Raw genomic sequence first — 12,578 nt, 5'->3', positions numbered from 1 at the left:
ACCGAATTTGTGTGAAAACGCCCCAAAACGACCACTTTCCCCTCACGCCCGGAGGTAAATCACTCACCGGGGGCTGAGGCGGCGCCGAAGAGGCGGGAAAAGCCGTTGGGCGGGAAGAGCCGTTGGGCGCGCGACGGCCGCCCGCCCGGCGGGCACGCGCGAAGGGGCGGGGCTTCCCGCCGGGCTTCGGGGGGGGGGCACATGCGCAGACCACGCCCACCAGCACCCTCCCCATGGCAACTGAGCGGGGCGCGGCCTGCGCATGCGCAGTGCGGCGGGAGGGGCGTGTCCCGCGCATGCGCAGTGCGGCGCCGCCGCCGCCGCTGCCGGGTGCAGGAAGGAGGATGGCGGCGGCGGGCGGCGGCGGCCCCGGAGGGGGAGCGGGTCCCGGTGGAGGCTCCGGGGTCCGGAAAGGGAACGCGGCGTCCCGGGATGCGGAAGCGGAGGTTTGGTGCCGGCGGGTGAGGGAGTTGGTGAGCGCTTCCCCCGCCAACCGGCTCTGCTTCGAGTGCGGCCAGCGCGGCGTCACCTACGTGGACATCAGCGTGGGCAGCCTCGTCTGCACCGGCTGCTCCGGGGCGCTGTGAGCGGGGCCGGGCCGGGCCGGGCCGGGCGGGGCGGGGCCGGGCCGGGGGCGCTGGGAGATGGGGAGGGGGCGGGGCCTGATCCGGGGGGCGGGGTCTGTGCGGGGGGCGTGGCGTGTGCGGGGGCGGGACCAGAAGTGAGGGCGTGGCCAGAAGTGAGGGGCGGGGGCAGATCCCGGGGAGCTGCGCGTGGGCGGTGCCTTGGCGGGGGGCGGGACCGCGACCAAGTGATTGGTGCGCTCAAAGGGGGCGTGGCCGGAGCAGGGGGCAGGTGATGTGGGCGTGGTCAAAGCTGTGGGGCGGGGACAGCGTGGGGCCGCTCCAGCCCAGCCCTCTCTGATTGGCTGCGCCCACCGCGGGGGCGGGGCTTCCTGGGCAGGGGTGTGGCCTCAACACGTGTATCCCCCTGGGGCCTTTAAACCCGACTTTTTTTTGGGGGGGAAAAGCCCTTTTTGGGGGGCGGGGGGGGGTTACTCACCCCCCAGTTTCACCCCCCTTCTTCCCGCAGGCGGGGCCTGAACCCCCCCCACCGTGTCAAGGCCATTTCCATGGCGACCTTCACCGAAGCCGAGGTGCTGTTCCTGCAGGCCCGGGGTAACGAGGTCCGTGGGGGGTTCTTTGGGGGGGTGTGTGTGTCTCTGTCCCCCTTTCCCCCGCCCCCCCCCAACGGTGTCCCCATGTCCGCGTCCCCCCCATTCCGCCCCCCCCAGGCCTGTCGGCGGGTTTGGCTTGGCACCTTCGACCCCCGAACGTCGCTGCTCCCCGACTCCCACGACCCCCAGAAGGTGAAGGAGTTTCTGCAGGAGAAGTACGAGAAGAAGCGATGGTATGGGGGGGGGGGAAACAGTCGGGGGGGGAACCACGGTTTTGGGTGAGGGGGGACATGGTCTGGGGGAGGGAAATGGTTTTTGGGGGGGCAACATGATTTGGGGGGGGGCACAGGACAGTTTGGGGGGGAAGAGCCTGGTTTTGGGGGGGGGGAATGGTTTGTGGGATCACGGTTTGGAGGGGGAAGGGTTTGGGGGGGGCACAGTTGGGGGGGCATCACTGTTGGGGGGTGCAAATGGCGAGGGGCACAGTTTGGGGGGCGCAACGCGGTTTGGAGGGGGAACAGCATGGTTTTAGGGGGGGGCACGGTTGGGGGGGAAATGGGACTGTTTGGGGGGGGTGTCCCCCTAATGACCATCTCCCCCCCCCCCCCCCCCCAGGTATGTGGCACCAGAACAAGTAAAACCCCCCCAAAACCCCCCAGCGGAGCCGGGGCCCCCCCAGCCCCTCCTGGGGGACGCGGGGACGCTGCAGGTGAGACGGTGCCATTGGGGGGGGGGGGGGGGGGGGGTGTGTCACAAAGACGAGGGGTGACCCTGACCCTCTCTGTGCCCCCTCCCAGCCCCGCGCCCCCCACCCCCACCCCCCCCAGCCCGTCCGAAAAACCAGCACCGACCTCTTGGCTGATATCGGGGGGGACCCGTTCGCCGCCCCCCAACCTGCACCCGCCTTCGCCGCCTTCCCTGGTGAGCTGGGGGGGCCCGGGGGGGGGTCGGGGGTGGAAAAGGCGGGGGCTGTGGCATTGACTGTCCCCCTCCTGTGTCCCCTCCGCCAGGCCCGGCCCCCCCCCGCGCTGCCTTCCCCAATTTCGATGCCTTCGGAGCCGGCCCAGGAGCCCCCACGTCTGGGGGGGCCGCACCCCATTTCTATCCCCCCCCAGCACCCACAGGTAACCTGGGAGCCCCCCTGGGATTAGTGGGGGGGGGTTGATTTGGGGTGTCCCCCCCACCCAATGGTACCCTTGGGGCTGATGGGGGAGGATTTGGGGGCCCCTGGGACCCCCCAGGACTAATGGGGGGGGTTGGGGTCTCCCCACCGCCGTGAGACCCCCAGAATTAATTGGGGGGGCAAACTGGGGTCCCCCTGTTCCTTGCGGGGTGCTGGGGAGGGGGTTTGGGGTCTCCCCCACACCCTGGGGTCCCCCTGGGGGGAATGAGGGAAGATTTGGGGGGCCCTGGGACCCCCCCCCCCCCCAGCACCAATGGGGGGGTCCGGGGTCCCCCCCCCACACCGGGGAGGGGGTTTGGGGTCCCCCCATTCCTTACGGGGTGCTGGGGAGGGGGTTTGGGGCCCCCCCCAGTCACACTGGGGGGGGTCCCAGGGGGCTTTTGGGGTGTCATAACTCCCCCCCATGTCTCTCCCTCCCACCCCCAGGGGGCGCTGCTGCAGGGGGCGGGGCCACCCCCACCCCCACCCCCCCCTCAGCGGGCGGAGCCTCCTCCAGGTAGTGCCTCCCCTCCCGAATTAATTACACCCCCATACAAGGGGGGGGGGGGGGGGGGGGGGGGCAGAGCTGCTCCCCACCCCAAAATTCACCCCTCCCTCATCCCCCCCACAGCCTCTTCGTGACCCCCCGCCCCCCGCCACCGCCCTATGGGGGTAAGTTGCCCTGCTCCCCCCCCCCCCCCCCCCATAAAAAAACCCTTGAGACCCCCACAAAGTGTGTGTGTGGGGGGGGGCGCCCCAAGGTGACGCCTGTGTCGTCCCCCCCCAGGTTACACCAACCCCTTCGCTGCCCCTCGCCCCCCCACCAACCCCTTCCAGAGCAATGGTGAGTGCCCCCCCCTCCCCCCCCCCCACAATAACTGCCCCCGGCCCCCAACCGGGATGGGGTTTTTGGGTGACTCCCCCCCCCCCCCCCAATTCTGTGTGTCCCCCCCCCATTTAGGTGCCAGTTTCGCCGCCCCCTCAATTCCTGGGGGGTTCCCCAGCCCCTTCCAGGCTGACGGTAAGAATTGACGTGGGGAGAAGGGGGGAAGTGGGGGGGGGGGGGGCAAGTGTTGGGGTACCCCAAGCCCCCCCCGCGCTCCCCCCGCTGACTCCCCACCCTCCCCGTTCCCCCCCCCCCAGGTTCACCCTTCGGCGGGTTCAACGTGGCCAAAGCTTCAACCAACCCCTTCGTGGTGAGCAGGTTTCTGGGGGGAGGGGGCAATGCGGGGGGGGGGGCCTCAACCCCCCTCTTGCCCTCTGACCCCCCCCTTTTTCCTCCCAACCCCTGTTTCTTGCCCCCGACCCCCCCTTTTTGCCCCTACTCCCACTTTTTTGCCCCCAAACCCCCCACTTTCCTGCCCCCAACACCCCTTTTACCCTAAATGCCTCCTTTTAACACTAAACCCTCCCTTTCATTCCCCCCCACCTTCTTCTCCCGCCCCCCTTTTTCCCCACATTCCCCCGTTTTACCCCCCCGACCCCCCTTTTTGCCCCCCCAGACGCTCCCGGCCCCGACGGGCCCCTTCGCCATCAAGCATCCGACCACCAACCCCTTCCTATAGCCCCGCCACGGGGGGAGGGGACAGCCCGGACCTCCCCTCCCCCACCGCGCACTCCAGAGGGGACCCAGGCATCCGGATGCCCCCCAGACCCCCCCCAGGATCAAGTTTTTATTTTTTTTTTTTGAGAGATATATCGCGATATCTAATATATATTCTATAAAACTGGCTCCGGTCTCAGCGCCTCGATTGATCTCCTCCTCCCCGCTCCCCTTCCCGCCCCCCCCCCCCCCCGGCCCCTCACCCCCCCCCACGGGGGGACCCCCTCGACACGGGGGGTGGGGTGGGAGGGACTGTACCCTCAATAAAGATGGCAGCTGTGGGCGCCTCCTGCCCCCCGATGGGACTCCTTTGCCCTCAGTAAAGATGGCTTCCCGCCCGCCCTTAGCCAAGATGGCGGCCGCAGCCTCACCCCCATGGTCCACATTAGCCGTAAGGGCGCCTGCCCTCAGCCAAAATGGCGGCGCCGGGGTCGGCTCCGCCCCCCTGCGGCCCGTCCACCAATGAGAGCGGCGGGGGCGGGGCGGGGGCGGGGCTCAGGGAGGGGGGTCCGGCCCCGGCCGGTGGGCAGCGGCCTGGGGGCAGAGAGAGGGTAATTAGGGGGTAATTAGGGGGTAATTAGGGGGTAATTAGGGGGTAATTAGGGGGTAATTAGGGGGTAATTAGGGGGTAATTAGGGGAAGGGAGCATAATTAGAAAAGGGGATGGTTGCAGGGGTAATTAGGGGAGGGGGGTGTTAATTAGGGGAGGGGGTGATTGGGGTAATTAAGGGAGAAGGTGTAATTGGAAGGAATATAATTAAGGGAGGGGTGATGGGGGTGTAATTGAGGGGGGCAATTCGGCAGCATAATTAGGGGAGAGGGTGGCATAATTGGGGGGGCATAATTAGGAGAAATGTAATTAGGGGAGGGGGGCATAATTAGGGACCATAATTAGGGGAAGGGGGGGAGCACAATTATGGGAGGAGGGGGAGAGAAATTAGGGGAGGGGGAGCATAATTGGGGGGGATAATTAGGGGAGGGGGAGCATAATTGGGGGGGATAATTAGGGGAGGGGCGCATAATGAGGAGCGGACAGTTAGGGGAGGGGGTCGCAATTAAGGGGATGTAATTAGGGGAGGGGGAGCAATTAAGAGGGGGCGTAGTTGGGGGAGGGGAAGCATAATTAAGGGAGAAGGGAGCCTAATTAGGGGGGTGGCTTAATTAGAGGAGGGGGGGCACACACAGCATAGCGGGGGGGACGCAGCGTCCCCCTTTTTGGGCACAGAAAGGGCAAAAACGGACAAAGAGCTGCACAGCGGCAGTTTTAGCCCCCCCCCCCCCCCAATTTCTAGCCCCCCCAATTAGCAACACCCCCCCTAATTACCGACACACACCCCCTAATTAGCAACACACCCCCCTCCAATAGTCACACACCACCCACAGGTCTGTAAATATCAAATATAATTTAGGAGCAGCTCTCCATAATTAGAATAATTATTAATTATAATAATAATAATTCATTATAATAATTCATTATAATAATAATTATAATAATAATTAACGGGGGGAAATCACCCCCCCCAGGGGGGAAAAAGGGGGTTCAAACCCCCCCCCCAGCCCCATCCCTGCCTCAGTTTCCCCCCACATTAAGGCACAAGGACAAGGGGGGGGGCACCCCCCGAGGTTGGGGGGGTGTCCCTGAATTCGGGGACCCCCCCAGAATGGGGGTGTCCCCCCCCCGTTTAGCAGCCGAAGAGCGCGCGATAAGCCGTGTAAAGCAGCGCCATGAGGAGGCCGTAGAAGAGGGCGAAGCCAGCGAGGAGCCCGGGGGGGGGGCGCCGGGGAGGGGGTGGCTTCACCTGGGGGGAGGGGGGGCGGTAGGAGGGGTTGGGGGGGGACCACGCCCCCCCCCCCCCCCCCATTCAAATAAAATAAAATATAATAAAAAAACCCCCCAAAAACGGGAATGAAACGCTCCCAAGTCGTACCTCGGGGCCGCGGCAGGATCCCAGGAAACTCTCGGGGCCGGGCTTGGCTGGGGGGGGGGGGTGGAAGGGAGAAAGGGGGGGTGAGAAATGGCGGGGGCCCCAAGAGGGGCTTGTTGGGGGTCGGGGGGGGGGGTCGGGGGGTGACTCACGGCGCTGGGGACGCGCTGGGGACGCAGGCGCTGGGCCAGGCGTCCCAGCAGCTCCCGTTGGCTCAGCGCCTCCCCCAGCTCCTCCGGCAGCCGCAGCTGCAGCAGCGACTCCAGGCTCTGGGGGGGGGACGACAGCAAAAGTGTCCCCAAAAACGGGTGGCCTGGCCCCAGTCCTGGCCCCAGTCCACAACTCCTGGCCCCCGTCCCCAATTCCCATTCCCTTGTCCCCAGATCCCCACCCCTGTCCCCAGTCCCTGTCCCCAATCCCATCCCAATTCCATCCCCGTCCCTAAACATGTCCCCTGTCCCCAATCCCATCCCAATCCTGTCCCCAATCCCTGTCCCCTGTCCCCAATCCCATCCCAATCCTGTCCCTTGTCCCCAACCCAATCCCTGTCCCCTGTCCCCAGTCCCGTCCCAGTCCCGTCCCTTGTCCCCAGTCCCGTCCCAATCCCATCCCTTGTCCCCAGTCCCGTCCCAATCCCATCCCTTGTCCCCAATCCCTGTCCCGTCCCCAATCCCATCCCAATCCCGTCCCTTGTCCCCAATCCCTGTCCCCTGTCCCCAGTCCCGTCCCAATCCCGTCCCTTGTCCCCAGTCCCATCCCACTCCTGTCCCCAATCCCTGTCCCGTCCCCAATCCCATCCCAATCCCGTCCCTTGTCCCCAATCCCTGTCCCCAATCCCGTCCCTTGTCCCCAATCCCTGTCCCCAGTCCCGTCCCAATCCCGTCCCCAATCCCTGTCCCGTCCCCAATCCCATCCCAATCCCGTCCCTTGTCCCCAATCCCTGTCCCCTGTCCCCAATCCCATCCCAATCCCGTCCCCTGTCCCCAGTCCCCGTCCCCCCCTCACCTGCCGCATCTCGGCGATCAGCTCCCCCTCCTCAGGCTCCGGGGGGGTGTCACAGGCCGGAGGGGCTGCGGGGAGCAAATTGGGGGGTGTCACCCGGGGGGGGGGGGTGGGGGGTGTGACACAAAGAGGGGACACGCCAGGGGAGGGGACAGTGTCCTACCGGGTTTGGTGGCAGCGCCGCGGGAGGAGGAGGAGGAGGAGGAGCGGAAGAGGAAGCTGCTGGGTTTGGGGGCCAAGGAGGGGCCGGGGGCTTCGGCTGGGCCCTGGAATGGCACCAGGAGGGGGGAAGGGGGGGTAATTAACACTAATTAACTCATTAGCATTAAGCCTGACGAGGTCCCCTGCTACTCACTGGTGTTGTCCTGGGCTGTCGCTGGGGGAAGGTGCCGGGCTCCGACTGGCTGCTGTGGGGGGAGAGTGACCCCCCCGGTGTCACCAGGGGGGACCCAGGCGTCGGGGAAGGGGACGGGGACAGGGCTGGGGACAAGGGACAGGGACAAGGGGCACCCACCTGCTGTGAGCAGCCGGGGCGGGGGTGGCTTTGGCAGCCGCTCGCAGGAAGCTGCAGGGGGGAAAGGTGGCAGCCACCCACCCACCCCTGTCCCCACCACGTCCCCCGGCCCCCCCGTGTCCCGGCCCCTGCCCCCCGCCCCGTGTCCCCGATCCCATCCTGTCACAAACCTCCCACCCCCTGTCCCTCATCCCCAACCCGTCTGTCCCCATTCCCGATCCCATCCGCATTTTTTCCATCCCCATCGCCATCCCCGATTCCCATTCCCTTGTCCCCAGGCCGTCCCCGCGTCCCCAGTCCCAGCCCTGGCCCCGTTCCCATCCCCAGTCCTTCTCCCCAGTCCCCATTCCCTGTCCCCGTTCCTGTCCCCATTCCCATTCCCCTCCCCAATCCCGTTCCTGTCCCCAATTCCTTTCCCCACTCCCCATCCCCGTTCCCAATCCCAGTCCCCCCCAGTACCTGTCCCTCCGCTCCAGCCCCCGGCTCCTCCTGGCCTCCTGCCTCCTCTCCCTCTGCTGCCACAGCCGCCCCCGCCAGGGGACCGGGGCCACCCTGGGGGGGACGGGGGGGGAGTCAGCAGGGACCCCCAAACCCCCCCAGGATGCCCCAGACCCCCCCATGTCCCCCCAACACTCACCCGCCGCCGGTCACCTTCTCCGGGGTGTCACCTCTCAGGGACGAGCCCGGCTGCTCCTGAGGGGGGTAAAGGGGGTTTGGGGGGGCCCCAGGATTTGAGGGGGGGGGGGCAGGATTTGAGGGGGGGGGGGCCCAGCACAATCCTGTCACCTCGAGCTGGTGCTCCTCCTCCTCCTCCCCCGTCAGGCTGCCCTCGATGAAGTCCACTGGCTCGGGGTCACTGTCACCGGCTGTAGGGAAAGGGTGGGTGACACAGGGTGACACCGGTCCCCGGGGGGGGTGACACTGCCCCTGGGGTGGTGACAGGAGTCCCCAAGGGGTGACACCACCCCCTGGTGGGGGTGACAGAGATCCCCAAGGAGGCGACACCGGCCCCCAGGGGGGTGACAGAGGGTCCCCACCCCACTCACCTGCCCCACTGCGCTTCTCCCTGTGGTGCCGGGGCAGCTCCGAAAACTCATCCGTGGACTGAAATGGTGGAAAAGGGGGTGCAAGGGGGTGGGTGGAGGGAGGAATTTAAGGTGGGGGCCACCCCAAACCCCCTCATGCACCCCCAAGACCCACCCCCCCGCCCCGGCCCCCCAAACCCCCACCTCGTTGCCGGACCATCGCTTGCTGCCGCTGTCGACGCTGTTGAAGCCGGAGTCCAACCCCCCACGCTGCCGGAGGGGGCAGAGCTCATCCGCGAGGCTGGGAAGGGGGAAAACAGGGGTGAGGGAACCCCAAAAATCACCAGGGGAGGAATTTCCCCCCCACCACCACCTTTGACACCCCCCTTTACCACGTAGCGGGGGGCTGGGTCATGGTGGCAGCCTCGGCTTCGAGGTGGAGGTACTTGAAGATGTGGACTTTGCCCTTCAAGCAGATCTGGTGGGGGGTTCGGGGGGTGAGATGGGGGTTTTTGGGGTCCCCCCGAACCCCCCCCCCCCGAACCCCAACCCCCCCTGACCTGGGCGGGGGGTGACTGGAGGGGGTTGTTATCGGCCAGGATGATTTGGAGGTGCCGGAGACGCCGGTAGCAGCGGGGAATGGTGACCACTCGGTTGCAGGAGAAGTCGAGACGGACGAGGGGCAGCTCCGACAGCTCTGGGCGGGGAGGGGACATGGGGACATGGGGACCCCACCCACAAAGTGGGGGGCCCCCCCATGAACCCCCCCCAACTCACCTTCGGGCAACACAGTGAGCTGATTGCGGCGAAGATTGAGATCCCGCAGCGATTTCAACTGCCCCATACTGGCTGGTAGCGCCCGCAGCTCGTTACAACTGACATCCTGGGGGGGGAAGGGGTTAACGAAGCGAGGTGACAACAGCGGGGGTCAGTGACAAAAAGGATGGGGTCCTGGTGTTGTCACCCCCTCCCCTTCTTTGTGCTCACCAGCTGCCGCAGGGCTCCGAGCGCCCCGATGTTTTCGGGGAGCTGCGCCAGGCGGTTGTTGCTGGCGTTGAGGACGCGGAGGGGCAGGAGGCAGAGGCACGAAGGCAGGGAGCTCAGCTGGTTGCGGCTGCAGGCAGGGGACGGGCAGGGGATTAACCGGCAGGTGTCGGGAGGGGGCTGCAGGACCCCCCCAGCCTCCCCCCGGGGAAGGGCAGTACCTGAGGTCGAGGTGGGCGAGGGCCTGGAGGTTGGCGATGGCCGGGGAGACGCTGCGCAGGCAGTTGTGGTAGAGGCTGAGCCCCTCCAGGGACACCAGGCAACAGGCGGCCTCCGGGACCTCCCCGAAGCGGTTGCGGGACAGGTCTGCAGGGGAACAGGGGATGCGTGGGGACAGGGACACGTGGGGACCGGGACTGACAGGGACCAGTGATGCTCAAGGATGGGGGACCCTCGTGGACAGGGACTGATGGGGACAGGGGACACAGACCCTCAGGGATGGGAACCATCAGGGACAGGGACCATTAGTGACAATGATGGGGACCGGGGACCCTCAGGGCTGGGGACCAACAGGGACAACGGGGGACAGGGACCACCAACCACCACAAATGGGACGAGGACACCACAAACCATCAGGCACAGAGAACACCCCACATCCCGGCTCCCTCCCCGGTGCCGGGGGGGGGTCAGCCTGGGGCTGGGGGGACAACACAGGGTGCTCTAGTGTGACCTGAGTGTCCCCACCACAGCAGGGGACAGGGACCTCCTGGGTGTTAATAAACCACGAACGTGGGGCACCCCCACCCTTGAAAAGGGGTTGAAATTGGAGGGGTGTCAAGCCCTGAGCCCCCCTTTTTCAGGCTGTTTGGGGCGGGGGGGAACGCTGACAACACCCCAACCCTCCCGGAAGGAGAAGCTGAAGGGGAAGAGAGAACAATGGGGCAGCTCCCCCCTTCCCCCTTGAGGGGAAAAGGGACACACACACACACAGAGGGGTGCTGACCCCCCTCGGTGTTGGGAGGGGGAAACTGAGGCAGGCAGGACCGCCCGGACCAGGCGCTCCGGCTGGTCCCGCCCTGGCACCTTGTTTATCCGGCCTCCGGCAAACCTTTGGCTTCCGGGGAGGCGGCGGAACCCGCAGGGTGCCCCTGGAGGGGGGGAACCCCGTCCTACCTCCGTGGAGGGGTGTGGGGGGCAGTAAACCCCGTCCTACCCCTGCGGAGGGGTGTGGGGGGGAAACCCCTGTCCTACCCCCGTGGAGGCGGGGGGATTTAGGGCTCCCAGCCCCTTCTCAAAGGGTGGATTTGGGCCAAGGGACCCAGAGACGCTGGTGGCAGGGGAGGACACACATCTCTGGGCCCCATCCTGAGGAGGCTGGGGGGGCTGCGGTAGGACGTGGGGGGAGCTGGGCCCAGACTTTGGGGGCAGGAGGCACCGGGGACCCCCGGGAATGCAGAAAGCGGGGGGACCAGGCCCACTCCAGGGACCCCCAGGAACTGGGGGGGCTGTCGTTGTGGAGGAGGGAACCAGGCCCAGAGCCCCCGGCGGGGCAGAGAAGAGGCCAGGGGGGACAGGAGGCACCGGACACCCCCGGGAACGGGAAGGGGGGAGTCAGACCCCGTCACGGGGAGGCAGAAGGTACCGGGGACCCTCAAGAATGAGGCGGGGCTGCGGAGCCACGACCGCCCAGGGAGGGGGGACAGGGGACCCCACGAAGGGGCGTGGCTACGGGACGAGGGGGCGTGGTCTCACCGGCCTGCGTGGTGTCGCTGAGGTCCCAGCGCCGCGCCGCCGCCACCGGGAAGGCGCGCAGGCGGCGGCCGGCCAGACTGAGGGTACCGGAGGCCGCTGCTTCTTCCAGGGCGCGTTCCGTAGCCGTTCCTCCGGGCGGCGGCGATGGCGGCGGCGGCGGCAGCAGCAGCAGCGGCGGCGGCGGAGGCGGCAGGTCAGCCGTCAGGGTGCCCGCCTCGCCCGCCGCCATGGCGGGGTTCCCCCGGCGGAGGCGGAGCTCCGCTCGCCGCGGCCGCCACTGCGCGACTGAGCGGCCGGAAGCTGCCGCGCAGGGAGGCCACCGCCCCCCCGGGGGCGAGGACAGCCCCTCGGCCAATCAGAGCGGGAGGAGCGAGGGGAGGTGGCCAATCGGAGAGGGCGGTGCAATAGTTTTTGATGGATAGGAGGAAGACCAATCGTCTCCCAGCGGAGGCGGGATTGCTGGCTGGTCGCAGCCAATTCCAGTTTAGGGGCTGGAAAGGAGAGGGTTACGGCTCTCCACCAATCGCGAGCGAGAAGGCGGAGCTAGTATGCCTGTGGGGAGTTCGTGGACCCTGGACAGCCAATCGCATTTGAGGAGGCAGGAGCAAGGCACGTGATTGATATGTGGCCAACCAATCAAGCTTCGAGACCTGCAGGACAGGTGGTAAGAGGCGGCGGGCCAAAGGGCAGGGGCGGGGCATACCGCCTCCACCAATCACACCTGGAGGGAGAGAGGCCGATGGATGATTGACAGGCTGTCTTATGCATGGGAGGAGCAAGAGGGGGGAATCCCAGGCAGCCAATCAGAGGAAACATCACCTCACGGGAGGGCGGGCACTAGGGTGGGTGGGGGGAGAGAAAGAGACACCCCTCAGACAGCCAATCAGAGGCCGCATCACCTCAGCAGAGGGAGATTGACAGCCCTCCCAACCTATAGCAGTGAAGAATGGTGTGAGGAGAAGGCGGGCTCTGCTGGCAGCCAGGCTGAGATTCGACATGGCGGGCGCTGCCTGCCCCGAGGCCCTGCTGCCCCCGGGCCCTCTTCCCCCCCGGGGCCAGTGGGCTCGTCGCTGCTATTGCCGCCATCGACCGGCCCACAGGGAGCAGCAGGGACAGTGAGATCGATGGGGGGGGGGGGGGGTGTCCTTGTCACTGTCCCCATCCCCATTCCTGTCCCTGTGACTGTCCCCAAAGGCGCCCTGTCCCATTCTTGTCCCCATCCCTGTCCCCAGTGTCACCCCCACAGGTGCCCTGTGCCCATTCTTGTCCCCATCCTTGTCCCTCTCCTGCCTCCCCGCGCCCCTGGCCGTTCTTAAAGGAGCCGCGGGCTTTAAAGTGAGGGGGGGGCGGCTGTGACAGGGGGATTCCGAGCCACTGGGGTCACCCCCCTCGGGCCCCACCGTGGGGGGGGTCGCTCTGTGTCCGTCCTCCCCG

General features: G+C 66.8%; 2 protein-coding genes across 9 annotated transcripts; one reads left to right on the top strand and one right to left on the bottom strand.

The window, feature by feature from the left end:
* Positions 1-293: 293 nt before the first annotated feature.
* On the top strand, positions 294-4,070 carry AGFG2 (ArfGAP with FG repeats 2). 2 transcript variants are annotated; one of them, XM_074568117.1, is made up of 12 exons: positions 294-583; positions 1,093-1,186; positions 1,295-1,410; positions 1,793-1,886; positions 1,975-2,098; positions 2,188-2,301; positions 2,787-2,856; positions 2,971-3,011; positions 3,127-3,183; positions 3,301-3,360; positions 3,483-3,535; positions 3,842-4,070. In XM_074568117.1, the coding sequence occupies exons 1-12, from the start codon at positions 297-299 to the stop codon at positions 3,902-3,904; spliced, it is 1,173 nt and encodes a 390-aa protein (XP_074424218.1). In that variant the 5' UTR covers positions 294-296; the 3' UTR covers positions 3,905-4,070. The 2 variants fall into 2 exon arrangements, with proteins under 2 accessions (XP_074424218.1, XP_074424219.1); XM_074568118.1 differs by lacking the exon at positions 3,301-3,360 and having other exon boundaries at positions 315-583.
* Positions 4,071-4,167: 97 nt separating this feature from the next.
* Positions 4,168-11,455, bottom strand: LRCH4 (leucine rich repeats and calponin homology domain containing 4). Of its 7 annotated transcripts, none has more exons than XM_074568109.1 (17): positions 11,145-11,455; positions 9,614-9,758; positions 9,396-9,522; positions 9,186-9,291; positions 8,969-9,105; positions 8,801-8,886; positions 8,613-8,709; positions 8,430-8,487; positions 8,170-8,249; positions 8,021-8,076; positions 7,843-7,935; positions 7,384-7,434; positions 7,225-7,276; positions 7,033-7,147; positions 6,873-6,937; positions 5,871-6,136; positions 4,168-4,476 (listed from the first exon to the last, which is right to left on the bottom strand). In XM_074568109.1, exons 1-17 carry the CDS (start codon positions 11,371-11,373, stop codon positions 4,350-4,352), a joined length of 1,890 nt encoding a protein of 629 aa, XP_074424210.1. In that variant the 5' UTR covers positions 11,374-11,455; the 3' UTR covers positions 4,168-4,349. The 7 variants fall into 7 exon arrangements, with proteins under 7 accessions (XP_074424210.1, XP_074424212.1, XP_074424211.1 ...); XM_074568111.1 differs by having other exon boundaries at positions 7,033-7,135; XM_074568110.1 differs by having other exon boundaries at positions 7,225-7,273.
* Positions 11,456-12,578: the final 1,123 nt, after the last annotated feature.

This window comes from Larus michahellis, chromosome 33 (genome assembly GCF_964199755.1).
Source record: "Larus michahellis chromosome 33, bLarMic1.1, whole genome shotgun sequence".
NCBI lineage: Eukaryota > Metazoa > Chordata > Aves > Charadriiformes > Laridae > Larus > Larus michahellis.
The sequence above is the reverse complement of the archived record's forward strand: the minus strand, read 5'-3'. Positions and strand labels throughout refer to the sequence as shown.

Excerpts from the sequence above, each read along its gene's own strand:
- AGFG2 (XM_074568117.1), top strand. The coding sequence starts at position 297 with ATGCGCAGTGCGGCGCCGCCGCCGCCGCTGCCGGGTGCAGGAAGGAGG. Across the intron at positions 2,302-2,786 it reads TCCCCCCCCAGCACCCACAG|GGGGCGCTGCTGCAGGGGGC; the intron begins GTAACCTGGGAG and ends TCCCACCCCCAG. Across the intron at positions 3,184-3,300 it reads CAACCCCTTCCAGAGCAATG|GTGCCAGTTTCGCCGCCCCC; the intron begins GTGAGTGCCCCC and ends CCCCCCATTTAG.
- LRCH4 (XM_074568109.1), bottom strand. The coding sequence starts at position 11,373 with ATGGCGGCGGGCGAGGCGGGCACCCTGACGGCTGACCTGCCGCCTCCG. Across the intron at positions 9,759-11,144 it reads CAGCGACACCACGCAGGCCG|ACCTGTCCCGCAACCGCTTC; the intron begins GTGAGACCACGC and ends GTTCCCCTGCAG. Across the intron at positions 8,710-8,800 it reads ACCCAGCCCCCCGCTACGTG|CCTCGCGGATGAGCTCTGCC; the intron begins GTAAAGGGGGGT and ends CCCCCTTCCCAG.